Source organism: Ovis aries, chromosome 6 (assembly GCF_016772045.2).
Source record: "Ovis aries strain OAR_USU_Benz2616 breed Rambouillet chromosome 6, ARS-UI_Ramb_v3.0, whole genome shotgun sequence".
Taxonomy (NCBI): Eukaryota; Metazoa; Chordata; class Mammalia; order Artiodactyla; family Bovidae; genus Ovis; species Ovis aries.
In genome coordinates, this window is record NC_056059.1 from 113,781,670 (window position 1) to 113,808,505 (window position 26,836).

At 49.5% G+C, this 26,836-nt stretch overlaps 1 protein-coding gene across 3 annotated transcripts in view; it reads left to right on the top strand.

Moving 5' to 3' along the window:
• Positions 1-26,836, top strand: part of LOC101117846 (epididymis-specific alpha-mannosidase) — a 40,675-nt gene that overhangs the window by 11,326 nt on the left and 2,513 nt on the right. Inside the window, exons 4-16 of one of the 3 annotated variants that reach the window (XM_042251663.1) lie at positions 12,440-12,612; positions 12,990-13,078; positions 13,675-13,852; positions 14,353-14,731; positions 15,586-15,776; positions 16,815-16,953; positions 18,779-18,912; positions 20,598-20,872; positions 21,507-21,698; positions 22,193-22,445; positions 23,564-23,674; positions 23,752-23,944; positions 25,431-25,568. In XM_042251663.1, the coding sequence (XP_042107597.1) occupies positions 12,440-12,612; positions 12,990-13,078; positions 13,675-13,852; positions 14,353-14,731; positions 15,586-15,776; positions 16,815-16,953; positions 18,779-18,912; positions 20,598-20,872; positions 21,507-21,698; positions 22,193-22,445; positions 23,564-23,674; positions 23,752-23,944; positions 25,431-25,568 (2,445 nt within the window). The remainder of the gene's footprint in view (positions 1-12,439; positions 12,613-12,989; positions 13,079-13,674; positions 13,853-14,352; positions 14,732-15,585; positions 15,777-16,814; positions 16,954-18,778; positions 18,913-20,597; positions 20,873-21,506; positions 21,699-22,192; positions 22,446-23,563; positions 23,675-23,751; positions 23,945-25,430; positions 25,569-26,836) is intronic. The other 2 variants (XM_042251664.1, XM_027971223.2) reach the window with 2 other exon arrangements.

The window sequence follows — 26,836 nt, forward strand, 5'->3', positions numbered from 1 at the left end:
GCCTGTTACTCCAGGTGTTTCTTGACTTCCTACTTTTGCATTCCAGTCCCCTATAATGAAAAGGACATCTTTTTGGGTGTTCGTTCTAAAAGGTCTTGTAGGTCTTCATAAAACCGTTCTACTTCAGTTTCTTCAGCGTTACTGTTTGGGGCATAGACTTGGATAACTGTGATATTGAATGGTTTGCCTTGGAGATGAACAGAGATCATTCTGTCGTTTTTGAGATTGTATCCAAGTACTGCATCCAAGTACTGCATTTCGGACTCTTTTGTTGACCATGATGACTACTCCATTTCTTCTGAAGGATTCCTGCCCGCAGTAGTAGATGTAATGATCATCTGAGTTAAATCAACCTATTCCAGTCTATTTTAGTTTGCTGATTCCTAGAATATCGATGTTCACCCTTGCCATCTCTTGTTTGACTACTTCCAATTTGCCTTGATTCATGGACCTGACATTCCAGGTTCCTATGCAATATTGCTCTTTACAGCATCGGATCTTGCTTCTATCACCAGTCACATCCACAACTGGGTATTATTTGCTTTGGCTCCATCCCTTCATTTTTTCTGGAGTTATTTCTCCACTGATCTCCAGTAGCAAATTGGGCACCTAATGACCTGGGGAGTTCCTCTTTCAGTATCCTATCATTTTGCCTTTTTATACTGTTCATGGGGTTCCTAAGGCAAGAATACTGAAGTGGTTTGCCATTCCCTTCTCCAGTGGACTACATTCTGTCAGGCCTCTCCACCATGACCCGCCCTTCTTGGGTTGCCCCGCAGGCGTGGCTGGTTTCATTGAGTTAGACAAGCCTGTGGTCCTAGTGTGATTAGACTGACTAGTTTTCTGTGAGTATGGTTTCAGTTTGTCTGCCCTCTGATGCCCTCTTGCAACACCTACCATCTTACTTGGGTTTCTCTTAGCTTGGGCATGGGGTATGTCTTCACGGCTGCTCCAGCAAAGCACAGCTGCTGATCCTTACCTTGGACGAGGGCTATCTCCTTACCACCACCATTCCTGACCTTCAATGTGGGATAGCTCATCTAGGCCCTACTGTGCCTGCGCAGCCACCGCTCCTCGGGTTTCTCCTCCTGGCCGCTGGCCCTGGCCTCGGGCGTGGTGGCTCCTCCCAGCTGCCACCCCTGGCCTCTTGCTCGGGGTGGCTCCTCAAGGTCACCACCCCTGGCCTCGGGCGCGAGGTGGCTTCTCCAGGCAGCTGCGAGCTGGCTCACTAGGCGCAGTCAAGAGGAGCTACCCCACATCCGAGGTCAGAGGCAGCAGCCTAGAGTGCTAGGCTGCAACAGCACAGAAACGGCAGAGAGGAGCTACCCTGCGTCCGAGGTCAGTGGTGGCGGCTGGGAGGAGCTACCCCGCGTCCAAGATCAGGGGCAGCCAGGAGAAGCTATCTAGTCAAGGCTATGGTTTTTCCACTGGTCATGTATGGATGTGAGAGTTGGGCTGTGAAGAAAGCTGAGTGCTGAAGAATTAATGCTTTTGAACTGTGGTGTTGGAGAAGACTCTTGAGAGTCCCTTGGACTGCAAGGAGATCCAACCACTTCATTCTGAAGGAGATGAGCCCTGGGATTTCTTTGGAAGGAATGATGCTAAAGCTGAAACTCCAGTACTTTGGGCACCTCATGTGAAGAGTTGACTCACTGGAAAAGACTCTGATGCTGGGAGGGATTGGGGGCAGGAGGAGAAGGGGACGACAGAGGATGAGATGGCTGGATGGCATCACCGACTCGATGGATGTGAGTGTGAGTGAACCCCAGAAGTTGGTGATGGACCGGGAGGCCTGGCATGCTGCAATTCATGAGGTCGCAAAGAATCAGACACAACTGAGTGACTGAACTGAACTGAACTGAACTACATAATCACAAAGGTAAAAGATTCTTGTCAGTTTTCACAATAAATAGCCAGACAAAAAATAAAAGACTGTTACAATTGCAAATGATTATGGAAACATGATTAACCTAACAATATAAAATAGGAACAAATTATTTGCAAGGGTGAAGCAGAGTGACCTGGTAAGTGGAGGCTGGCGATTGTCATGCATTTACATTTGAGGTGATTATCAATATGTTTGATCCAAGTACCATTTTCTTAGTTGTTTTGGGTTTATTTTCTGTAGATCTTTTTCTTCCCTTGTGTTTCCTGCATAGAGAAGTTCCTTTGGCATTTGCTGTAAAGCCAGTTTGGTGGTGCTCTCCAACAAATGCTAAAGGATCTTTTCTAGACAGGAAACACAGAAAGGGTGTTTAACTCAAACCCAAAACAACAAAGTAAATGGCAAAAGGAGTATACTGATCAATAATTATCCTAAATGTAAATGGGTTGAATGCCTCAACCATAAGACAAAGACTGGCTGAATGGATACAAAAGCAAGACTCCAATATATGTTGTAAGATCACATACAGATGGAAGGTGAAGGGCTGGAAAAAGATATTCCATGGAAATAGAGACCAAAAGAAAATGGGAGTAGCAATATTCATGTCAGATAAAGTAGACTTTAAAATAAAGGCTGTGAAAAGAGACAAAGAAGGACACTACATAATGATCAAAGGATCAAGCCAATAAGAAGATATAACAATTATATATGCACCCAACATAGGAGCACTGCAATATGTAAGGCAAATGCTAACAAGGATGAAAGGGAAAATTAACAATAACACAGCAGGAGTGGGAGACTTTAATACCCCACTCACGCCTGTGCATAGATCAACTAAACAGAAAATTAACAAGGAAACACAACTTTAAGTGATACAATGGATCAGTTAGACCTAATTGGTATCTATAGGACATTTCACCCCAAAACAGTGAATTTTGCCTTTTTCTCAAGTGCACACGCAATCTTCTCCAGGATAGATCACATCCTGGGCCATAAATCTAGCCTTGGTAAACTCAAAAAAAATGAAATCTTTCCAAGCATCTTTTCTGACCACAATTACAGGAGAAAAACTACTAAAAATTCCAACATATGGAGGCTGAAAAACATGCTGCTGGATAACCAACAAATCACAAAGAAGAAATCAAAATATGCATAGAAACGAAAGAAAATGGAAACACAACAACCCAAAACCTATGGGACACTGTAAAAGCAGTGCTAAGGGGAAGGTTCATAGCAATACAGGCATACCTCAAGAAACAAGAAAAAAAATCAAATAAATAACCTAACTCTATACCTAAAGCAACTAGAAAAGGAAGAAATGAAGAACCCCAGGGTTAGTACAAGCAAAGAAATCTTAAAAATTAGGGCAGAAATAAATGCAAAGGAAACAAAAGAGACCATAGCAAAAATCAACAAAGCTAAAAGCTGGCTTTTGAGATTATAAATAAAATTTACAAACCATTAACCAGACTCATCATGAAACAAAGGGAGAATAATCAAATCAACAAAATTAAAAATGAAAGTGGAGAGATCATAACAGACAACACAGAAATATAAAGGATCCTAAGAGACTACTATCAGCAACTATATGCCAATAAAATAGACAACTTCGAAGAAATGGACAAATTAGTAGAAAAGTACAACTTTACAAAACTGAACCAGGAAGAAATAGAAAATCTTAACAGACTCATCACAAGCATAGAAATCGAAACTGTAATAAGAAATCGTCCAGCAAACAAAAGCCCAGGACCAGACAGCTTCACAGCTGAATATTACCAAAAATTTATAGAAGAGCTAACACCTATCCCACTCAAATTCTTTCAGAAAATTGCAGAGGAAGGTAAACTTCCAAACTCATTCTATGAGGCCACCATCACTTTAAAACCAAACAGAGATGCCACAAAAAAAGACAACTGCAGGCCAATATCACCGATGAACATAGATGCAAAAATCCTTAACAAAATTCTAGCAAACAGAACCAAACAACACATTAAAAAGATCATACATCATGACCAAGGGGGCTTTATCCCAGGGATACAACGATTCCTCAATATCCGCAAATCCATTAATGTAATAAACCACATTAACAAATTGAAAGATGAAACCCATATGATTATCTCAATGGATGCAGAGAAAGCCTTTGACAAAATTCAACATTCATTTATGATTAAAAACCCTCCAGAAAGCAGGAATAGAAGGAAGATATCCTCAACATAATAAAAGCTATATATGACAATCCCACAGCAAACATTATCCTCAATGGTGAAAAACTGAAAGCATTTCCCTTAAAGTCAGGAACAAGACAAGGGTGCTCACTCTCACCACTACTATTCAACATAGTTTTTAAAGTTTTGGCCACAGTGATCAGAGCAGATGACACCACCCTTATGCCAGAAAGTGAAGAGGAACTAAAAAGCCTCTTGATGAAAGTGAAAGTGGAGAGTGAAATAGTTGGCTTAAAGCTCAACATTCAGAAAACGAAGATCATGGCATCCGGTCCCATCACTTCATGGGAAATAGATGGGGAAATAGTAGAAACAGTGTCAGACTTTATTTTGGGGGCTCCAAAATCACTGCAGATGATGATTGTAGCCATGAAATTAAAAGACGCTTACTCCTTGGAAGGAAAGTTATGACCAACCTAGATAGCATATTGAAAAGCAGAGACATTACTTTGCCAACAAAGGTCCATCTAGTCAAGGCTATGGTTTTTCCAGTGGTCATGTACAGATGTGAGAGGTGGACTGTGAAGAAAGCTGAGTGCCGAAGAATTGATGCTTTTGAACTGTGGTGTTGGAGAAGACTCTTGAGAGTCCTTTGGACTGCAAGGAGATCAACCACTCCATTCTGAAGGAGATAGCCCTAGGTGTTCTTTGGAAGGAATGATGTTAAAGCGGAAACTCCAGTACTTTGGCCACCTCATGAGAAGAGTTGACTTATTGGAAAAGACTCTAATGCTGAGAGGGATTGGGGGCAGGAGGAGAAGAAGACGACAGAGGATGAGATGGCTAGATGGCATCACCAATTCGATGGGCATGAGTTTGAGTGACCTCCAGAAGACAGTGGTGGACAGGGAGGCCTGGCGTGCTGCGATTCATGGGATTACAGAGAGTCAGACACGACTGATCAATTGAAATAATGGACTAATCAGAACAGACAAAGAAATAAAAGGAATCCAGATTGGAAAGAAGTAAACTTCTCACTGTTTGCTGATGACATGATCCTCTACATAGAAAACCCGAAAAACTCCACCAGAAAATTGCTAGAGCTAATCAATGAATATAGTAAAGTTTCAGGATATAAAATTAACACACAGAAATCCCTTGCATTCCAACTCACTAACAATGAGAAAACAGAGAAATTAAGGAAGCAATTCCATTCACCATTGCAACGAAAAGAATAAAATACTTAGGAATATATCTGCCTAAAGAAACTAAAGATCTACATATAGAAAACTATAAAACACTGATGAAGGAAATCAAAGATGATACAAATAGATGGCAAAATATACCATGTTCATGGATTGGAAGAATCAATATAGTGAAAATGAGTATACTACGCAAAGCAGTCTATAGATTCAATGCAATCCCTTTCAAGCTACCAAAGGTATTTTTCAGAGAACTAGAACAAAAAATTTCACAATTTGTATGGAAATACAAAAAAACTCAAATAGCCAAAGCAATCTTGAGAAAGAAGAATGGAACTGGAGGAATCAACCTGCCTGACTTCAGGCTATACTGCAAAGCTACAGTCACCAAGACAGTATGTTACTGGCACAAAAACAGAAACATAGATCAGTGGAACAAAATAGAAAGCTCAGAGATAAATCCATGCACCTGTGGACACATTATCTTGGACAAAGGAGGCAAGAATATACAATAGAGAAAAGACAATCTCTTTAACAAGTGGTGCTGGGAAAACTAGTCAACCACTTGTAAAAGAATGAAACTAGAGCACTTTTAACACCATACACAAAAATAAATTCAAAATGGATTAAAGATCTAAACGTAAGACCAGAAACTAAAAAACTCCTAGAGGAAAACATAGGCAAAACACTCTCCGACATAAGTCACAGCAGTATCCTCTATGACCCATCTCCCAAAGTAGTGGAAATAAAAGCAAAAAATAAACAAATGGGACCTGGTTAAACTTAAAAGCTTTTGCACAATGAAAGAAACTATAAGCAAGGTGAAAAGACAGCCTTCGGATGGGGGAAAATAGTAGCAAATGAAGCAACTGACAAAGAACTAATCTCAAAAATATGCCAGGAACTCCTGCAGCTTAATTCTAGGAAAATAAACGACCCAATCAAGAAATGGGCCAAAAAACTAAACAGATATTTCTCCAAAGAAGACATACAGATGGCTAACAAACACCTGAAACGATGCTCAGCATCACTCATTATCAGAGAAATGCAAATCAAAACCACAATGAGGTACCATCTCATTGGCTGCCATCCAAAAGTCTACAAACTGTAAATGCTGGAGAGGGTGTAGAGAAAAGGGAACCAACCTTCTTACACTGTTGGTGGGAATGCAAACTAGTACAGCCACTATACAGTGTAGAGATTCCTTAAAAAACTGGAAATAGAACCGCCATATGACTCAGCAATCCCACTGCTGGGCATACACATTGAGGAAACCAGAATCAAAAGAGACACGTGTACCCCAATGTTCATCTCAGCACTGTTTATAACAGCCAGGACATGGAAACAACCTAGATGTCCATCAGCAGACGAATGGATAGGAAAGCTGTGGTACGTATACACAATGGAATAGTACTCAGCCATTAAAAAGAATACATTTGAATCAGTTCTAATAGCTGGATCCTATTATGCAGAGTGAAGTGAGTCAGAAAGAAAAACACCAATTCCATAACTAACACAAATATATGGAATTTAGAACGAAAGTAATGACAACCCTATATGCGAGACAACAAAAGAGACGCAGGTGTATAAAACAGTCTTTTGGACTCTGTGGGAGAAGGCAAGGCTGGGATGATTTGAGAGAATAGCGCTAAATCATGTATATTATCATATGTGAGACAGATCGCCAGTCCAGGTTTGATGCATGAGACAGGGTGCTCAGGGCTGGTGCACTGGGATGACCCAGAGGGATGGGATGAGGAGGGAAGAGTAAGGGGGGCTCAAGATGGGGAACACATGTACACCCATGGCTGATTCATGTGAAAGGATGACAAAAACCACTGCAATATTGTAAAGTAATTAGCCTCCAATTTTTAAAAAAAAACAGCTGGCTTGATGGTGCTTTTGCTTGTCTGGAAAGCTTTCAATTCCTCCATCAAATCTGAAGGAGAGTCTTGCTGGTAGAGTATTCCTGGTTGTAGTTTCTCCCGTTCATCACTTTAAATGTATCATTCCATTCCCTTCTGGCTTGCAGAGCTTCTGTTGAGAAATCAGCTGATAACCTGATGGGAGTTCCCTGGTATCTTATCCGTCATTTTCCCCTTGTTGCTTTTAATATTTTATCTTTGTCTTTAATTTTTGTCAGTTTGATTACCATGTATCTTGGTGTGCTCCTCTTTGAGTTTATCCTTCCTGGGACTCTCTCTCATCTCTTACTGGGACCCATATAATGCAAATTTTGGTGCATTTAATGATGTCCCAGAGGTGTCTTAGTTTGCCTTCATTTCTTTTCACCATTTTTCTGTATTCTGTTCTAGGCAATGATTTCCACCGTCCTGTCCTCCAGGTCATTTTCCATTCTTCTGCCTCCGTTATTTTGCGATGAATTCTTTCTAGTGTATTGTTCACTGCTGTTTGTTCTTTAGTTCTTCCAGGTCTTTAGAAAATATTTTTTGCCTCTTCTCCATTATTTCCCCAAGATCCTGCATCATCTTCACTATCATTATTATGAATTCTTTTTCTGGAAACGTGCCTATCTCCACTTCATTTAGTTGTCTTTCTGGAGTTTTATCTTGTCCCTTATTCTGGGACATTATCTTTCTGCTTTTCACCCTGATTAACTTTCTGTAATGTGCTGTTTGTTCTAGCCACTGTGAAACTGTGAGAGGCTTGAGAATGCAGGCTCCAGCTAGAAGTCTATTCCCCTGACCTAACTGGGTGGGGTGGGGGTCTTCCCTGGTGGCTCAAGGGTAAAGAATCCACCTACCAATGCAAGAGATGTGGGTTCCATCCCTGGGTTAGGAAGAGCCCACTGGAGAAGATTCCACTGCAGTATTGTGATCTGTGAAATCCCATGGATAGAGGAGCCTGGCCAGCTAAAGCCTACATGATAGCTTACTGTGAACGATATCAGATTGGTGATTTCCGAAGGCAAAGATTTTCCTTCAGGACCAGGAACCAGTCTTGATCACTCAAGAGATTTTGTGTAGCAGAGTTTCATTAAACTATGAAAAGGGACAGGGGAAGCTTCTGACATAGACATCAGAAGGGTTCAGAGAATGCCCCCCTCTCTGGTCTCGCCAAAGGAATTGTATAGTTTTTAATTGGTTATTACAATGAATCAAAAGAATGTCCCAAGGTTATAAAGTCCTTTCTAGATCTACTCCCATAACATACATTTTAAGATAACAGGATTAGTCAGAAGGTTTTCAGGAAGGAGAAACATGACCTCAAGCAGGGTACATTATTGTTATATAACCCTTAGTAAGGAAACATAAGGAAAATAGCGTTTGTCCTTTCTTCCTCCTTGAGAACTCCAGACCCCTATCTCCTCCTTGAGAGCCCCAGACACCTGTCTCCTCCTCGGAGACCCTGGACTTCTGATCAACCTGCCCAGGGACTGACTCTCTCAATCCCCCTTTTTCTTTTGGGAAAATTATGTTGCCAAGGGGAAGGGGCATCATTTTCATTCCATAACTACTTCCTGCTGTTGAGGGGCATTGTCCCTAAATTGTTGATGTAACATATTCTCCTCACCCTCATACTGAGGGTCTCTGATCCAGGGGACCCAAGTAGTAGTTGGAGGAGGTTGTGGCTCTTACAGGAGCTTGGACAACCGCCTGTAACTTAAAAGCTTTCAGACAGTTAGAAACAAACCCCATTTAACAGTTATAGATATAAGGCAAAATAGGCATTAAACCAAGTTAAAATATAATCAAAATTAAAAGTTACATTATGTCCACAGTTAAGGTACAATATGTTATATCAGTCCTTCTTAGAATTGGTTGATGTCATCAGATGAAGAAGAGTTAAAGAAAGTCTTTCCTTGAAGTGAAGAAACCCACCATGGAAAGCCCTCAATTGATGAGGAGATTGAAAAGTTGAAAGCTGAGTCACATAGTTAATTTTAAGCCTTCAGGAACTATGACAATATCTTCACAAAACCAGTCTGTCATAGAGACAGGTCCTTCTTCTTAGGGGGAGTTTGAGCCCTCGTTAAAGCTACAGGGAAAACATTAAACCAACTGTCTCATGTTTCTGAGTTTCCTACACAGATGCCTCTTAATAATGTCATTAGCCTTCCAACTTTTTCTGAAGATTGGGGTCTCCAGGAACAGTGTAAGTGGTATTCTATTCCTAGAGCTTTTGACACGCCTTGAGTTATAGTAGTTTTAAAGATGGAGCCATTGTCACTCTGAGATTTAGAGTTTAAGACCCCACTTATATCATGAGAAGTCAGTACAGTAAGATTTTGTCTATTAATAAGCTTAGGAGCTTTATGCATTAGCAAAACAATAGCATCAATTATCCTTTAAGCAATGTAGCCATAGCCTTTTCTTCAGTAACAAAGGAAATAAGCTCTGATCCTATGGGTAAGCTCAAAGCGGGAGCCTGCCAGAGAGCAGTTTAAAGAGTCTTAAAAGCCTTTTGAGTTTCTGGGGACCACACCAGCTTGTCAGTTTGGACCTGCTAAGTCTCAGTTATAAGTCAATATAAAGGCCAGGCAAGTTCTGCATAACCCAGAATCCAAATGGGGCAGTTGCCTGATTCCTAAAAATCCTCTCTTGTCTTAAAGTCATAGGTAAGGGATGACTTAATATAGGTTTAACTCTAGAAAATACCACTCAAATCAGTGGCTGAAAAATATTTTCTGTTTCAGCAATTTTAGACAATAAAGTATAAGGATTAGGCACTAATTATTTGTATGTCTTGAACAAGTCTCCATTTACCATTTGACGTTTTTTACACTCAAAATACGAGTCTTGTATGGACTGTTGCAGGGAATTAACAGTCCTTGTTCCTTCACATTTTTAATGATTGGCTTTAACCCATGTGTGCTCAACACACAGTTTTTCCATCAACCCACACTTTGAGATTTACATTTTGTTCAACAAATGGGAGAGAAAGAGAAAGCTCCATATGCATGAAAACAGATGCCTAGACATTGTTCAGTATTTCCCTCCCCAGAAGGGGTGAGGGAGACTTGATCACAAGAAACTCGTGAGAAAACAGCACCGAGTCCCAGTCACTGCTTAAAGGATGACTGAAATTATAGCATGTGACTCATCCTGACAGTCCATTACAGTAGTGAACTGGGAGGAAACTGGACGAGGTCTTCACTGAGCACAGAGAAATTCTCCTCAGTTTCCGAAAGAAATCGACTGATTGGCCCTTCACAGTTATTAATATCTGGAATTTCTCAGGTGTTATTAGGATGGGAGCTTGTATGGGGACCCAAAGCACCTTCAGTCACGATTATCTTGAGAGTCCAGCCCCTGGGGGCTACACCTCAGAGGGTAGTCTCTTCTCCAGTATGGTCTTTGCAGGCCAATCCCACTTGAGACACTTCTCCTTTCCACAGTAATAGTAAGCCCATCCCTTTTTACCTGGGTCCCTCTTGGCATTTTTCTCAGGCTGTTTCAGAGCAGGTCTAACAGCCATTGTTGGGGCATCAGTCTTCTGACTTGCTCTTTTTCCTTATTTTCCTCCTCATCGTCTCTGCCATAATATATTGTCTGAGCCAGCTGCAACAGTGTTTCTGAAGACTGATTTGGTCTAAAAGCCTGTTTTAGTAACTTATGGCAGATATGTGGAGCTGATTGAGCGAGGAATCTATTTTTTAAGATCATTTCTCCATCTGAACTTTCAGGGTCAACATCAGTAAACGTATCGAGAGCCTCCCATAATTATCAAGGAATTTACCAGGAGTTCCCTCCCTGTTCTATCTCAGCCATTTAGCATATTTAAAAGTCAGTGCACACTCGCTTGAGTCCTGCACGAATACATCCAGCAAAGGGAGTCTGTTATGGGAACTGCTTGGCTCCCATAGGGAGAAGGGCTAGAGCCACTCATCTCTAAAAGTAGTAACTTCCCCCAAAACTCAAGCTCTTGAGTCTTGAGTCAGTGTCTGTCCCAAAACATGTACTACATCTCACCAAATAATATCATAAGGTAAAATTAGTCCCATAAAGTCTTCCATGTACCTTTTGGATCCTCTAAATAGTCTACTGAGACTGAGGCAACCCCTCCTAGAAGGGTACCCTGATTCTCAGCCTGTTCATTTGGAAGCCTCAGATACAGAGGCAAAGTAAGAGAACAGGAGGGAGCTGTAGGTTTCCCACCCAAATCTGTACCCATAGGACACAAGTCTGGAATGTCTTGCAGAGAGATAAAGAGCAAGACAGATGGCATTTCTACCCATTTCTCTTGCTTTCTTCAGAACCAGTCTACTTGTAAAACAGTACTGTACTTAAGAGACCCTTCAAATGGCCAGGATTCCCCATCTTTCACAGGATACCATGACCGTTCAGTATCACAGAAGAAGATCAGGCATGTCTTCCTAACCTCTGAGAATCAAACTTCTCCCAGTATTTAAAAAATATATACTTTTTTTTTTTAAGGAGTGGTTCTGGAACTGTTAACTTCCATCTGTTAGAGAGAAAAAAGCGCCATCCACAACCATGGTTTTTTTCCACCAGAAGCATCCTTCCCTGCTCTAAATGGGGGTTTAGACAGACTCTCCACCAAAGGTTTCCTTCCCTGGTCAGACTTTGTCAGTCCCTTACCGACGCAGGCATCTTCCTCATCCCTCTCGGTTCTACCACTGAGGCGGGGTGGAGATGCACAGGGGGTAGACCTGATAGCATCCCAGGCTGATGTAGTTCCATACCACCAAAACCTTTGTTTGACTGGCCCTTTTCTCTGATGCCATCCGGGGTGGAGCAGAGTAGTTTCCCCAGAATGTTTCCCAAGCTCGGGCTCCTAGGGGAAGCATCCATCTTTCGCGTGCCTGTGTGCATTCCTGAGCACAGTCCTGACCGCAGTAGAAGCAGTGAGTCATAAAGGGCAGACAACAGCCAAGATAGCCCATCTGAGTGTAACCAGGCCAGTGTATGTGTAGCCAAGATGTGGTGGGGGGTTGGCCAGAGATGAGATTATATTGAGGGGAAACCCTTGGGGAGCTGGAATCAATGGCATATCAAATTTGGAACTTTCTGCAGTCACCTGATTCGTGCTTCTATGGGCTGGCTTATAAATCATGCATTAAGATGTGAATAGACCAATGATTCGGGGAAGAAGTCCTAATATTACCATCTATTTCAAAACCCCTCCTTGCCTGTTAGGTGGCATCTCAGCCCTGGAGAAGGGCACAGGGCCCTGAGGGAGTGACAAAACTTATCTCTTTGCAGAAGGACATGGGTTTCTCTATGAAACATTTGGGGTCCGGCCACAGTTCTCCTGGCAGGTGGACCCATTTGGTGCATCCTCCACGACCCCTACCCTGTTTGCCCTGGCGGGCTTCAATGCCCATGTCATCTCCAGGATCGACTACAACCTGAAGGAGGCCATGCAGGATACCCGGGTGAGTGGTGGGCCACATCTACTCATCTACTTTCTCACCATCAGAACTGAAAAAAGCTCTGTACCTTTAGTGATGGTGATGAGCTCCCCATGTCTGGGGATATTCAAGCTGAGTTAGAGACAGCCTGGCAGGTCCTGGCAGAGAGTCCTGCCCTGAGGAGGGTCAGATGAAGGTGCAGACAGGCAGCATCTGGAGGGCCAATTCCTCCGCCTCCTGTGGCTTTGAGAGGTCAAGGGGAACCTTGTGGAGGGGGCAGCAGAGGGAGACCTGAACCCCTGAGATCAGTGGGTGCAGCGAGAGACTCAGGTGGGGCCTGCGGAGGGGAACCGGCAGCCGTGTCGCCCCTGGGCCCTCACTCCATCCCTCCGGGTTTGTAGGAGCTGCAGTTCGTGTGGCGAGGGTCCAGATCCCTGTCAGCGCAGCAGGAAATCTTCACACACGTCCTGGACCAGTTCAGCTACTGCTCGTGAGCACCTGCCTCGGGCCAGTCCCCATCCCAGCACCCTCCCTGGACCACCTCAGCCACACCCTTCATGGCCAGCCCTGAGGGCATGCACTGAGCACGCATCTTACAGAAAGAATAACTTAGGCCTGGACACCCAGCCAAGGTCCCACGGTAGCAGCCATGGGGCAGATGGAGTGGCTCAGGCGATTGAGTCAAAACTTCCGAGTTCTGGCACCAGCCCTCCTGTGGGCTGTCTGGTGGGGGGCCCTGGGTCCAGTCCCTCTGCCCTCTATTCCGGGGGGGCTGTGGGTGGGGACTGAGCCCCCCTGAGCAAAGGAGGTGGGATGAAGCAGCAACTGACAGAAGAGGCAAGGGGGACTCACTAGCAGGTTCTGGGTGCCCTGTAGGATCAGGGTGAGGTGCCCAAGTGCCCACAGGGCTCACACAGGGGCATCTTCTGTCCACACAGCTCTCGTCTACCCGCCACCACACTGTCCAGCCCCTGGTGGGAGACGGAGGCCTCGATGCTCTGGCCTCCCTGAGCCCTGCCTGCCTCCCCACCCTTGTGCTGCTGCCATTTTCAGGGCAGGGCCCCCTAATGCTCCTCTCTCCCTTAGTGAGGGATTTAACTGGGATGGCGAAGCCATCTTCCCAGGTACATCCCCGAATGACATGTACCTCCAAATGCAAATCCCTGTCACCAAGGACAACATCCAAATATTTACCAGTTTCCTGGTGAGGAATGCGTTGACTCGAGCCACCTGGTTCCGGACACCACACGTCCTCTGGCCCTGGGTAAGTTGGGGTCCCTGGCCCTTGTTCCTCAACTCTGTGCAGGTGTTGCTCTCTTCGGTCTGACCCCAGCACTTGCCTCCTCCCAAGACTGTGTGTCCACCTCTAACCATTCCAGTGTCCATTCAGGCAGTGGGCCATCCCAACTCCAGCTCAGTCCTCCTTCCCTTCACCCCAAGTCCTCACCCAGTCTACCAGCTTCTCCCCCAACCCTGGATCATCCCCACAGTCTCCACCTCCACGGCAGCCCCTCCTTTACACAGGCTCCAGCTCCTCCGCAGCTCTCCCCTCCTTTCCCCTTCTCAATACTGTGAGCAGAGGCCTCATCCTGAATCCTGATTCCCTACTCAGGGGCTGTGAGAATTGGGACCCTGTGAGCCTCACTTTTCTCATCTGTGAAATGGGGATGATGACAGGACCTGCTCCATTGGCTGAATTTGTCTTATAATGAAAGATACCCTCATGGGACAGTGCTGGACACTCAGTCAACATTGTTGTTGCAGCTAAACTGGACGGAGCACCTTCTGTGCTCCCAGAGGAGAGAGCTAGTGAGCCCCGTGGAGGGCTTCGGTGTCCACCATGGGGAGAGAGGGACGGTCGTGCAGATGAAGAGACACTATCCCTGTGCAGGCTGGACTCTGTACCCAGAAGGGCTGGGCATTCCTTCTGTCCCCTGGCTGCAGGGATGTGACAGGCAGTTCTTCAACGCCTCGCTGCAATTTGCCAACATGGACATTATAATGGAGTACATCAATAGTGAAGAATCGGAGCTCAGCTTATCAGTGGAGTATGCCACGCTCGGCGACTACTTCCGGGCTGTGCACTCTGACCAAGTCTCCTGGCAGGTCCGAGACCACCGCGACTTCCTGCCCTATTCCTCGGGTAGGAGCCTCTGGGGGGTAGGGAGGGATTCGGTGCAAGGGAGATGTCACCAAAGCAGTGACATGTGGTTTCCCAGTCTCCTCAGCTCTGCCAGTGGAGCCCACAGGGCCACTGGGTCAGACAGCCCTCCCTCACCCGCCTACCTCCTGTGGACCGCCTGGGGTGGGGACAGATACAGGCGGGCTCAGTGTTGTCCACTGTTCCTTTGCCGGTTCCTTTCTTTCACAAGAGAGGCTTGAGTGATGTCCAGAGGCAGCCTTGGTTTCTGCTGGGGCACTGGCGGGGGTTGGTCATGCCCTGTGGGGACTTCGTCATGCCATGACCTTTGTGTCCAGGGTAAGGAGAGTGATTTCAGGGATCTCAGCTCCCAGTGGCCCTGCCAGCCTGCCCCCATGGACAACCAGAGGGACCTGGTGGAAGGCATGCCTCTCCAGACCCTGATTTTCCTCAGTGGCACACAGGGGCGGCCAGCACTCCAGCCCTTCCATTCTATGTCCTGACTTCTTGGCCCTCATCCCTCTACCTCCTCCTCTGAAGTCCTCCAGGGCCCCTTCCCACAGGCCATCCCAGGGGCCCAGGTGCTCACTGGGATTCTTTCCTCGTCACAGTGTCAGGCCTCCCCCGGCCTGCCCCTGCCCAGCCTGACCCTGCCAGTGGCCCAGGCCTTCCAGGGATCTGGTACCATTGCTGACCTGGCTGGACCAGGAACCCTGAGATCACCTGCTGGCCTAGGCTGTGTCCCTGGGGACCCAGGCAGATCCATCCTGACCTCATCTTCCTCAGCATTTCCCAAGTGGGGCTCAGGGGCCTCTAAGGGCAGGCCCTCCCACTGACTCCTGCCCTTTTTCTCCTAGACATGCATCATGCCTGGACTGGATTCTATGCCTCCCGAAGTGGGCTCAAGGGGCTGGCAAGGAGAGCCAGCAGTCTGCTGTACGCTGGGGAGTCCATGTTTACTCGCTATGTGCTGTTGGCTCCCCACCGATTCCTGAACCCGGCCTGGGGCCTGCAGCAGCTCCAGCAGCTCCGCTGGGCGGTCTCCGAGGTAACACAGTGCCTCCCAGAGACAGGACAGGATTGGATATTCCGGGGCTGTGTGCTTCCCCCTCCCTAGGCCAGCGCACCTCCCTGTCCCTTGTTGCTATAGGTCCCTTTTAGAGATGAGAACACTGAGGTCACCACCGAGGTCACAAGACCATGCATGATGAAGCTGCCCCAAGGCTAGGACCATGGCCTGCCAGGGCCCAGCTGTGGTTCAGTAAGATTTAAAGCCAGACTGTCCCAGAGCAGTAAGGGCGAAGTGGAGCAGCATTGGTGTCCAACAGTCCTGGCTGGAGTCAAATCTCAGCTCAGCTCTATGAGCTCAGGATTCCCCTCTCTGAGCTCTAATTTCCTCCTTGAAAAATGAGAACTACATGCTCACTCAGGACATTAATAGGACAGTTGAATGTGATAATACACATATGCTGGTGGGCTCTGTAGCTGACACAAAGGAAGCTGTTCATAAATCTGCATATTATTTATTCCCCACTGTGCAGAAGGGAAAACTGAGACACAAGATCTCCTGTAACTTGTCTCCTCTCCAGTCAGAAATGGGCCTCACGGCCCATGAGATTCATAGTCACTAAAGGGAATTACTGGCAGGGCCAGTCATTGTGTGGGTGTGTGATGGGATAGACTTTAACATCCATCAGGGTGGGCGGACTTGTGGCTTCACCCCACGGGGACTCAAGTTTCCCTTCTGGGAAGTGGAGGTCATGAGCACCAAGCCATGTGTGGGGCTTGTCTGGAGCAGATTATGAGCACTTATGAGATGACAGGGTAACAGGGCGGAAGGGTCCTTTTCAGAAATCTGTTTTCTGTTCAGCATCAGGTACACAGCTATGTGTTTTCTCAAGGTCAACAACACTTGGGCAAGATCATTAGCCACTCTGGCCTCAGATTCCTCTTCTGAGAAACCCCCAATTCTCCAGCACCACCTGCTGAGAGGGAAGGGATGTCAGGGCCCAGTGGAGATAAGGACAGCAGGTGCTGAGCAGAGGCCAGCCTGACCCCACTCTTGCTCTGCTCTGGCACGGCCCAGGTCCAGCACCACGATGCCATTACCGGAACTCATGTTCCAAGAGTGGGTGACATGTTTGTGGAGCACCTGAGCACCGGGATGGAAGGGGTGCACAAGCTGATGGCCTCCATCATCCAGGACAGGTCTCCAGCCCACTCAGGTAAGCGAGGCCCCTGGGGGCACAGTGGGCCATGGAGGGGTCCACCTCAGTCTGGGAAGAGAGCCTGAGGGTCAGGGGACGGGCCGGGACACCTGAGCTACAGACTTGAGTCCCATCCAGGGGAGGCTCTCAACTCAGCGTGAACTGGGCAGGTGCCTTCACTTCACTGAGCCATTTCCTCTCTGTGATTCAGCAAAGGCTGATATGCCAACTAGAGGCAGGAATAAATGCTAAAGCAGTCTAGATGTTGCCAAGCACACGGCTTGCACAATTTAGCGTAACACCTCACATCTCTGAATAGCTGGAAGTGTTACTGTCCTCACTTCATAGCTGAGGACACACATGGAACAGAGAGGTCATAGAGCCGCCCAGGGTCACACAGGGATGAATGGTCCCCATACCCCTGAGCTGCCCAGGGTCACACAGGGAGGATGATACCCATACCCCTGAGCTGCCCAGGGTCACACAGGTAGGAATGGTCCCCATACCCCTGAGCTGCCCAGGGTCACACAGACAGGATGATACCCATATCCCTGTGCTGCCCAGGGTCACACAGGTAGGATGATACCCACACCCCTGAGCTGCCCAGATTCACACAGGTAGGATGATACCCATACCCCTGTGTTGCCCAGGATCAAAAAGGTAGGATGATACCCATATCCCTGTGCTGCCCAGGGTCACACAGATAGGAATGGTCCCCATACCTCTGAGCTGCTCAGGGTCACACAGGTAGGAATTGTCCCCATACCCCTGAGCTGCCCAGGCTCACACGGGGAGGATGATACCCATACCCCTGTGCTGCCCGGCTCCGCAGACAGGATGCACATGTTCTTTTGACTTTGCGGGTTTCACAGGTAGAGGACGAGTGATCACCCTGTTTGCCTGAGGGGATTCACCCCTGCAAATCCTGGGCAATCAGAGATAGGTGCCTTCCCTGCAGGAGCATGTGGCCCGCCCACCTTCCCAGGGTCCACACTCACCCTGCTCTCTCTCACTGTGCCCTCCCCACTCCGCCCCTCCCCTCACCTGCCCTGCTCTGCCCTCGGCTCTGTGTCCGTGTGCAGTCCCATCTTACCTTCAGACACTGGAAGGGCCCCGGGGTCAGGAGTGCAGCAGACTGGAATCCTGTCCACAGGCACTGGTGGTGGGAGAGGATGATAGTCATAGAAAGGGAGGTAGAACTGGGTCCTTCCAGTATCTGGTGAGACCAGCCATTCCCATGAGCTCACGGGGGCAGCTCCCCAAGGAAGGGGCAGGTGGAGACCCCAGAAAGGCATCCAGCCATGGGAACTGCCCGGGCAGAGGTCAGGGACTGGACAGTGTGTGCAGTGTTCAAGGATCAGGGAGTCATTGAATGTGGTCATAGATGGTCACCTGGGGTGGGGGGTAGAGCAGAAAAAGAATCCAGGTTCATACCAAAGAGGGCTCCAGTGCTGACCTTGGTGATTGACCTTGACCCTCTAAGCTCCAGAGAATTGTCTGTACATTGCCAAGCGCTCCAGCTTTGGAGCCAGGCCTTAGGACATGGGTCACCTTGGACAACTAACCCTTTGCTATAGACCTCAGTCTTCTCACCAGTAAAGTAGGCTGACAAGGATATAAGCCCCTCATCTCTAGGGGCATGCTCCCCCACCCCACCTGGGAACCAGAACCCAGCTTGTACAGATGAGGAAAGAGTTGCATGTGGGAGCCCATGTGTCTACCTGTCCTTCTCCCTGGACTCTGCAGAACTTGTCTCATCTGCCTCAGTTTCTCTTGTTTCAAGGGGCACCAGGGGTGAGGGGTGGGTCAGGTGGCGTCACTAGAGCCTGTTCTCTGTGTGCAGGCCCAGAGCCTGGGGGTCACTTTGCGGTGGTCTACAACCCGCTGGCCTGGACGGTCACCACCATCATCACCCTGACTGTGGGCTTCCCTAATGTCAGCATCACAGACGAGTCAGGGCACCCTGTCCTGGCACAGGTAAGGGGGACATCCCGTCTATGGTGCAGGCCCTGTTGCTTCCCCTGCTCTGCACTGGGCCCCCGAAGTGGGCATCTAAAGGGAAGAGGTGACACGCTGCCTGACTGTGAGGGGTGTCCTATGGGTGAGTCGCCATCAGGGTCAGCGGATCCACCCAGCAGACTGACCCTGCCCTTTGCGTACCTGGGTTGACCAGAATCCGCCTGTAATGCAGAGCCACAAGAAACATGGGTTCAGTACCCGGTCGGGAATATCCACTGCATGAGCGCATGGTAACCCACTCCAGTACTCTTGACTGGAGAATCCCATGGGCAGAAAGCCTGGCGGGCTACAGTCGATGGGGTCACCAAGAGTCAGACAACACTGAGGTGACTTGGTGTATATGTATACAACCCTGTGTCAATTTCTACTTCTCATGGGGAAGCCAGCAATAGTCTTCACTGCGCATCTTTATGGAGGTGCTGTCATAGGGGCAGGCCCCAGCTACGACACCCACATCCTGTGTGATCCCTACTCATCTCCTTCCCAGACCTGGAGCTAGACTTGATTATAGAGGTGACCCTCCTGTTACCAAGCCAGCCCTTCCTTGGGGAGATGGATCGAGTAATGCCATCAGTCAGCCATTCAGCAAACATTCCTGAAGCCTGTGCTGGGCTTGGCCCAGATGAATGCTCATCCCTGGACTCGGGAGCCATCCTGGGATTCAAGGAGCAGACGTAGAAATGGACAGTTAAGGTGTGGGGTAATGACCAGGCAGCCAGGGCAGCGATCCTTAGCTGAGAGAGAGAGGGGGAAGATTCCTCTATGTCAAGGTCAGGGGAGGGAAGGGTGTTGGGTGGAGTAGACCCGACATGGAACATCTCCCTTCCCCACCCAGAGGCACCGCCCACCAAGCCCAAATGCTCTTTCTTAAATACTACTGAACACCTAGTATGTGTCAGGAGTTACTCTAGGCACTGGAGGAAATTTAATAACCAAATAGACAGAAGTCCCTGCACTTGGGGGGCTCCTATTCCAGTGGGGGATCCAGGCAAGAAGAAAATCAGAAAGGATAGGAGTGACAGATGACAACTGTGGTGGAGGAAAACATCAGGACAGGTTAGGGCTGTGGGGTGGGGATGGGTGTCTGCTTTTTAGTTCAGAGAAAGGCCGGGCTGGAGGCTGTGAGGAGCCGCATGGGCTTGCCCGTAGTGCCCCAGACCTTCCCACAAGACCTGGAAGTGACACTTGCTTCCTAGAGACTGAAGAACCTCCTGCCTGGACCCAGTGCCCTCATGCAAATCCCTTCCCTGAGTCAGATGACACAGAGGTGGAGAAAGACCTGCAGGCTGACCTGGAAACCTCCCTCCTCGGAAAAATCAGAGGGCTAGGAGACAAGGGAGCCCCCTCTAAAGAGGTCAAGGGAGCAGTGTGAGCAGTCTCAGAGGCAGGAACAGAGGGGAGTGTGGGAGGAGGGCAGGTGGTTTGCAGCCCCAGGAGAGGAGGAAGAGGGGAGAGGAGATTAGACCTGGTTGAGCAGGGAGGGTGCAGGAGGGGAGCCAGCTCAGCCCCATGTTGGGTGACCAGCTGTCTCCATGCCGAGCAAGCACTCCATCTGCCAGGTGTGTAAGCCCAGGGTTTCCAAGGGAACGGAGGCACCTTCCATCCTGACAGCCATCATTCATCCCATCCCTTGGGTCTTTCAGGTCCAGCCCTCGAAGGAGATGCCCTCTGCCTATGACTTGCACGTGCTGACCACGATCCCAGGACTCAGTTACCGGCACTACAGCATCCAGCCCAGCAGGAGTTCCCAGGAGAAAACTGGGGAGCCTGAGCCCTTTGTAGCCAAAACCATGCAGTTTGGAGGCCGACTCAGGAGAAGTGCCCGGCAAGTGGGTGGGAGCCTGGTGCCTGTGAATAATGACTGCTACATCGTCTTCCTGGACCTGGACACCAACCTGATGCACAGCATCTGGGAGAGGTAAGGTGCAGTCGTTGCTGTCTCTGAGGCCAGGGTGTGATGGTACTGAAGCTCCCTGTAGTGCATCGAGCTCTATTTCTAAGTGTGTGAGTCTAGGCCAGGACAAAGAAGCAGCCAGGACCTACAGGATCCAGCAGAGGTGGTCAGGGGGAGGGTGTGGGGAGCAGCAGAAATGGAGTACAGCCCCAGAACATTCTGAGTCTCCCTGTTCAGGCTGGGAAAGGTGCAGTCAGAGTGTGGACTTAGGCTCCATCATGGCTCAAGCCCCACGCATCTTTCACCTCCATCAAGCCCTCGTGACTCGAACCTCCTTTCTGTCTCTCCAGACTGGCCTACATTGACATATCATGCAATGAGATTATTCCATATGTGGTACTTGGCAGGCTGCCTTCTTTCAATTCTCGTCATGTTTCCAACTTTCCGGCACGTTGAAGGGTGAATGAGACCCCTCATTCTTCTTGCAGACTCAATAATATTCTGTTGTACAGACAGACAACTTTCATCCTGTTGAAGGGTCTCTTCATCCCTGGCTCGTGGCTGGTGTCTCCATGGAGGCTCTGTGAGCCTGGTTCCAGCATGAGGATGACATGTTTTCTGTCATGATGACAATGCTTTCTCTTTCCTCTGTGTGCAGGCAGAGTAACCGAAAGGTATACATGACCCAGCAGTTCATGGAGTATCACACAAACAGTGATGTCAGGAAAGGCCCTGTTTCAGACAATTATGTGTTTACACCCAGCGGTGCAGCAGAGCCAGCGTGGGAGGCTGTGAGGATGGAGATCGTGGAGGGGCCGCTGGTGACTGAGATCCGGCAGTACTTCCACAGGTGAGGGTGGCCTCCTGCTTGTGCTCAGCACATGGAGGTGCTCACAGGCAGGGGAATGAGGAAATGAGGGCCCGTCATGCTTCAGACACCCAGCTCCTGGACCTGGGCTTGGCACACGGTCCTTCCTCCATGGAAGTTCGATGACGTCATGAGCTGCTCCAGTCTCTGCCGTCCTGCTCTGCTTGCCTGAGCTGTGTCACCTTGGTGGGACCTAAGTCCAGAGGCGGGACAGGAGCCCACGGTGGCAGTGACCTAGACACGAGAGCAGTTCTTGTGTTTTCATGAGCAGGACAGACAGAGCCCCCAGGCCTGGTCGGGTAACCAGAGTCTTCAGAGGACAGGGTCCCTCCTGTTCTATTGCCCAAGCAGGCTACCCGGCCCCCAACCTGCAGGAAGGATGGAGGGAGGGAAATGGAAGGACATGAAGGAAAGAATAAGGGAGGTACATCAGAAGGCACCCTGCGCTTGACCTACCTGTCCTGCTTCTCCTCCAGGAAGGTGAACGACAGTGAGCCCACATTCGCCATCTACTCCCGGTTGGCCCGCAGTCCCCAGGGCTCTGACGGGGAGCTGCTCTGCCATCGCATAGAGCAGGAGTACCGGGTGGGCCCCTTGGAGCTGAACCGCGAGGCCATCCTGAGGACAAGCACCAAGCTGAACACGGGGCGGGTCCTCTACTCAGACAACAACGGCTACCAGATGCAGCGCAGGCCCTACAGGGACTACAAGAGCAACACCATTGCTCGGGTACGTCCTGAGCTGTCCTGGAGTTGGCTGCTGTAGACCCAATCTTGATGGCCAATTTCCAGAAAGCAGGAGAGTCCCCTTAGGGCCAGATCATCTCTGGAGCCCCACTGCCCTGAGTCTGCCCCTAGGGCCTGTGGCCAGGAGTGTTCAGATCAAGTCTCAGAGCTCTGGGGCCACCGCGGATGAGCTGTCTCCCTGAGGTCTGTGTGCACCGCGGGTCCTCCTCGGTCAGATGGATGACCAGCTGGGGGTTGCTTGAGGGTTAAGCACGTGGTGCCTGTTTAGGCCTGAACCGGGTGTGCCCCTCCTTGGCTACTCAGAGGTGAGCCACAGCCTGTCCTCCAGGGAGAGCTGAGCAGGGGCTGGATTCCAAAATCATTCAGTTCCCAGACCTCGCCCTCCAGAAGCATGACCTTGGGTGAGTCCCTGGCTGTCCCTGGACCTCGGTGCTCTCCTGGGAAGAGAGCGACCTCCCCCAGAGCTGTGCTGAGGTCTGGGATGATCCAGGGGCAGCGCCGTGCTGGGCACCTCCTGAGCCTTCCTCTAGTTAGTTGTCTCTCCTTCCAGAGGGACCTGGAGAAGGGGTGTAGCTCCTCCCTGCTCTGTCTTCCGTGAGCTTCTGTCCGTTCATCTCTACAGCTGTTCTTCACACACTGTGCCCTGGGCTCCAGAGGGTCCAGGGCTATCCGCCCCGGACATCTTCCTTCAAAACAGGAAAGGGCAGAGCTGTGTGAGTGCTTTCCAGCCCAGACACCAGCACCTTTCTATTTGGGAACCCCTGGCTGGGGGCCATCTCTGGCTGGAGTGGCACAAATGCCTCACTGTCTCCCTGCACCAGGGGGACGTTTCGGGCACATTTTACAGAGGGGGAAACTGAGGCTTGGGCAGGCTGGCTGTCCCAGGGCATAAGGTCAGGAAGCAGTGGAGCTGGACTGGAATACAAGTATGTCCATCTTACAAGTCAGAGCCCCCACCCCCAACCCCATCACTACTGTGCCACCCTGGGCTGCTGCTGTGCCCATGCAGGAAGCCGCCTGGGGCCAGAGGGAGACCCTGGTCCTGCTGGCTGACCTGGCCCACTGCTCCCATCACAAGCCTGCCAATGTTTCTGTCCACAGAATTACTACCCCATGGTGCAATCGGCCTTCATCCAGAGCAGACACAGCAGGCTGGTGCTGCTGTCTGAGCAGGCACACGGCGTCTCCAGCCAAGGGAACGGGCAGGTGGAGGTAGGAGGAGGCCCCTCTGGTCACTCTTGGGGACCCCAGGGCCCAGGCAGGCCCGGTCAGACAGTTGTCCCCTGCAGGTCATGCTCCACCGGCGGCTGTGGAACAATGATGAATGGGCCCTGCACGATGGCCTCACACTGAACGACTCCTCGGTTGTCCACCCAGTGCTCTGGCTCCTACTGGGATCCAGGGCCCTCACCAGTGGCCTGCGCCAGAGGAGCAGGCTGGCACTGCAGCACCGGCCCGTCGTGATGCTCAGGCAGCTGAGCGGTAAACGTGCCCCTGCCATCACTGCCCTCAGGGGAGCCAGCCTTTCCAGGGATGGGGCCGAGCTCGTATTGATAGCTAAGGGTGAATGATGTTGATTTGATCTTGAAGAAGATTTAGCTTTGGGATCCCGGCCCAGGCTTGATCACTCAGACCTTTTGTGTGGCAATAGTTATATTACACTGAAAAATGACAGAGGAAGTGTCTGACATGGACATCAGAAGGTGGCGGGGGAGAACCCCACTTGGTAGTTTTATCAACGACTTATATACTTTCACCAGACCCACTCCCACAACAGACATCCTAAATTAACAAGGTTAGAATTAACCAGAACTTCCCTGGTGGCTCAGATAGTAAAGCATCTGCCTACAACGTGGGAGACCCAGGTTCAATCCCTGGGTTGGGAAGATCTCCTGGAGAAGGAAATGGCAATGCACTCCAGTATTCTTGCCTAAAATCCCATGGACGGAGGAGGCTGTTAGGCTACAGTCCATGGGGTTGCGAAGAGTCGGGCAGGACTAAGTGACTTCACTTTCGCCAGATCCACTGCCACAAGGAAGGATAAGATTAGTCAGAAGGGACTTGTTAAGAAGCAGAAACATGTCCTAGAGCAGGATACTTTTTATTATATTATAGTTAGCACCGAGTTTAAAGAAAAACACACTCTTGAGCAAGATAAGTTGTTCTGTTGTGTAATTAGCTCTGGGCTTAAAGAAACTTAGTCTTAAACTTTGTTGTCCTAACACCTCAGAGTTTAAGTAAACACATCTTTTGGGTCTGAGACAAAAGCGAAAGTGAAAGTGAAGTCGCTCAGTCCTGCCCGACTCTTTGCGACCCCATGGACTGTAGCCTAACAGCCTCCTCCGTCCATGGGATTTTCCAGGCAAGAAGACTGGAGTGCGTTGCCATTTCCTTCTCCAGGAGATGTTCCCAACCCAGTGATTGAACCCGGGTTTCCCGCATTATAGGCATCTGCCTATACTGCTTTACATCTGTCAAGGGCAGAGACCCCAGGGAAAGGTTCTGATTGGCCCTGATCGAATCACGTGACCCAAGCCTGACCAATCACTGAGGCCTGGGAATTGTAACGAGATGGCGGCTCCAGCTGGAGCCCGGAGTTGAACAGAGTATTTCCTGAAAGAGGAGGGCTGAGTCCCTCTGGGCAGAGGCAGCTGTAGATGACAGCATGGGAGCTGGGGTCTGAGACCTTCTTCTCAGAGCAGGTCTCTGTGTGAACTCCCTGCAAGTTCTTGAAGAAATGGTGTCTTCTCTGCTCCCATCTCCCAGTCTGCAGTTTGAACCGGCTGGACCAGAGATTCAAGGCAGGCTGGGGCGTTTGCACCGACAGGTGCATCAGGCTGCCTGCCGTGTGGGCCACAGGTGGGAGGGAGTGAGATCAGATGAAGTGGGGGACTTAGTGTGCTGAGTTGTGAGAGTCAGGAGGAGAATTTGGCCCAAACCCTCTCCTTGTTGTCCACCTGCCTTTCAGAGATTGTCCCGCGTGGCTCAGGCTCCAGGTGGCAAGAGGCCGTGACGCTGCCCTCAAGAGTCCACCTGCAGATCCTCAGCATCCCCGGCTGGAAGTACAGCTCAAACCACACAGAGCACCTGCGGACTCTCCAGAAAGGTGCGGCAGGTGTTCAGGTGTCCAGACTCACTCCTGCCTCCACATGTCAGCCCGGTCCCCCAGCCCATCACTGGACAGAGGGGCTCTCCTCAGAGTTGTCCAGGCTCTGTGACGTCCTGCTTCTTCCAGAGCCTTCTCCTAGAGCCTCAGACACTGGTGTCCCGCCTGTATTTTCGGCTCAGGCATGACTTTGATGAGGCTCCGTTCTTGCATTGAAAAATGATTCTAATGTCAGGCACTGTGGATTGAGCCATGGATGACACAGGAAACATCCCTGTGCTCAGCGCGCCCCTGTCCACAGACGGAAGCGGGCAGCTCATCAGAGAGCAATGACAGTGATCTAAGGAAGGTCCCAGCTGGGCATCACTGAGGGCTTCCTGGTGGAGGCAAGATCTTCCAGAAACGAAGAGGTCCTGTACCCCTTACCTCCCCCTTTAGGCTCTAAGAAGTTCCAGGGTAGGGCTGACTGTGCCCCAGCCACTGCTGTGTCCCCAAAGCCGCACTCAGGGCCTAGGGTGTTCCCATATAAGTGTCAGCCCAATTAAGAAGGAGGAACAGAAAGAGGTCAAGGCCAGAAGTTACCTTTGTGCCTGATAAACTGGATCTATGAAAGGCTGGGTCACGCCTGAAGCCACGTGGTTTCCTGACCTGACCTCCAGCATCCCTGCACCACTGCCCACCTGACTCATCTAACGGGGTGGACGGGGTGTGTGTGTGTGTGTGTGTGTGTGTGTGTGTGTGTGTGTGTGCAGGGGTGTCGGGGTGTGGGGGTGTGTGGGGTGTGGGTGTGGATGTGTGTAGGTGGGTGTGTGGGTGTGTGGTGTGTGTGTGTGTGTGTGTGTGTGAGAGAGAGAGAGAGAGAGAGAGAGAGAGTGTATGGCCAAGCCACTGAGAAAGCACCTCTTGGAGGCTGCTGTACTGAAGTAAGGGAGACACGGGCTGGGCCAAGCAAGACCCTCTTCCCAGGGAGGTGAGTAAGAAGCTGACCGAGGGGAGCACTGGCGATGGCAAGAGGGCCGCCTGCCTCCCCAGAAACAAACAACCCCCTTATCATCGTCACCTGCATCACCATTATCATCTCCAGCATCATTTTCCAGTGCCAGAAATCCTTCCCTGATTCTCGAGCTCCAGTCCCTAAACCCATCACTTGCATGGAGACAAGAGACTTCGCAGACCTCTTATGCTGCAGTAACAAGGAGCCCACACGCTCTCTGCCTCACACAGCACAGTTCATTTCGACCCCTTGCTATGTGGGACCAGCAGGGTGG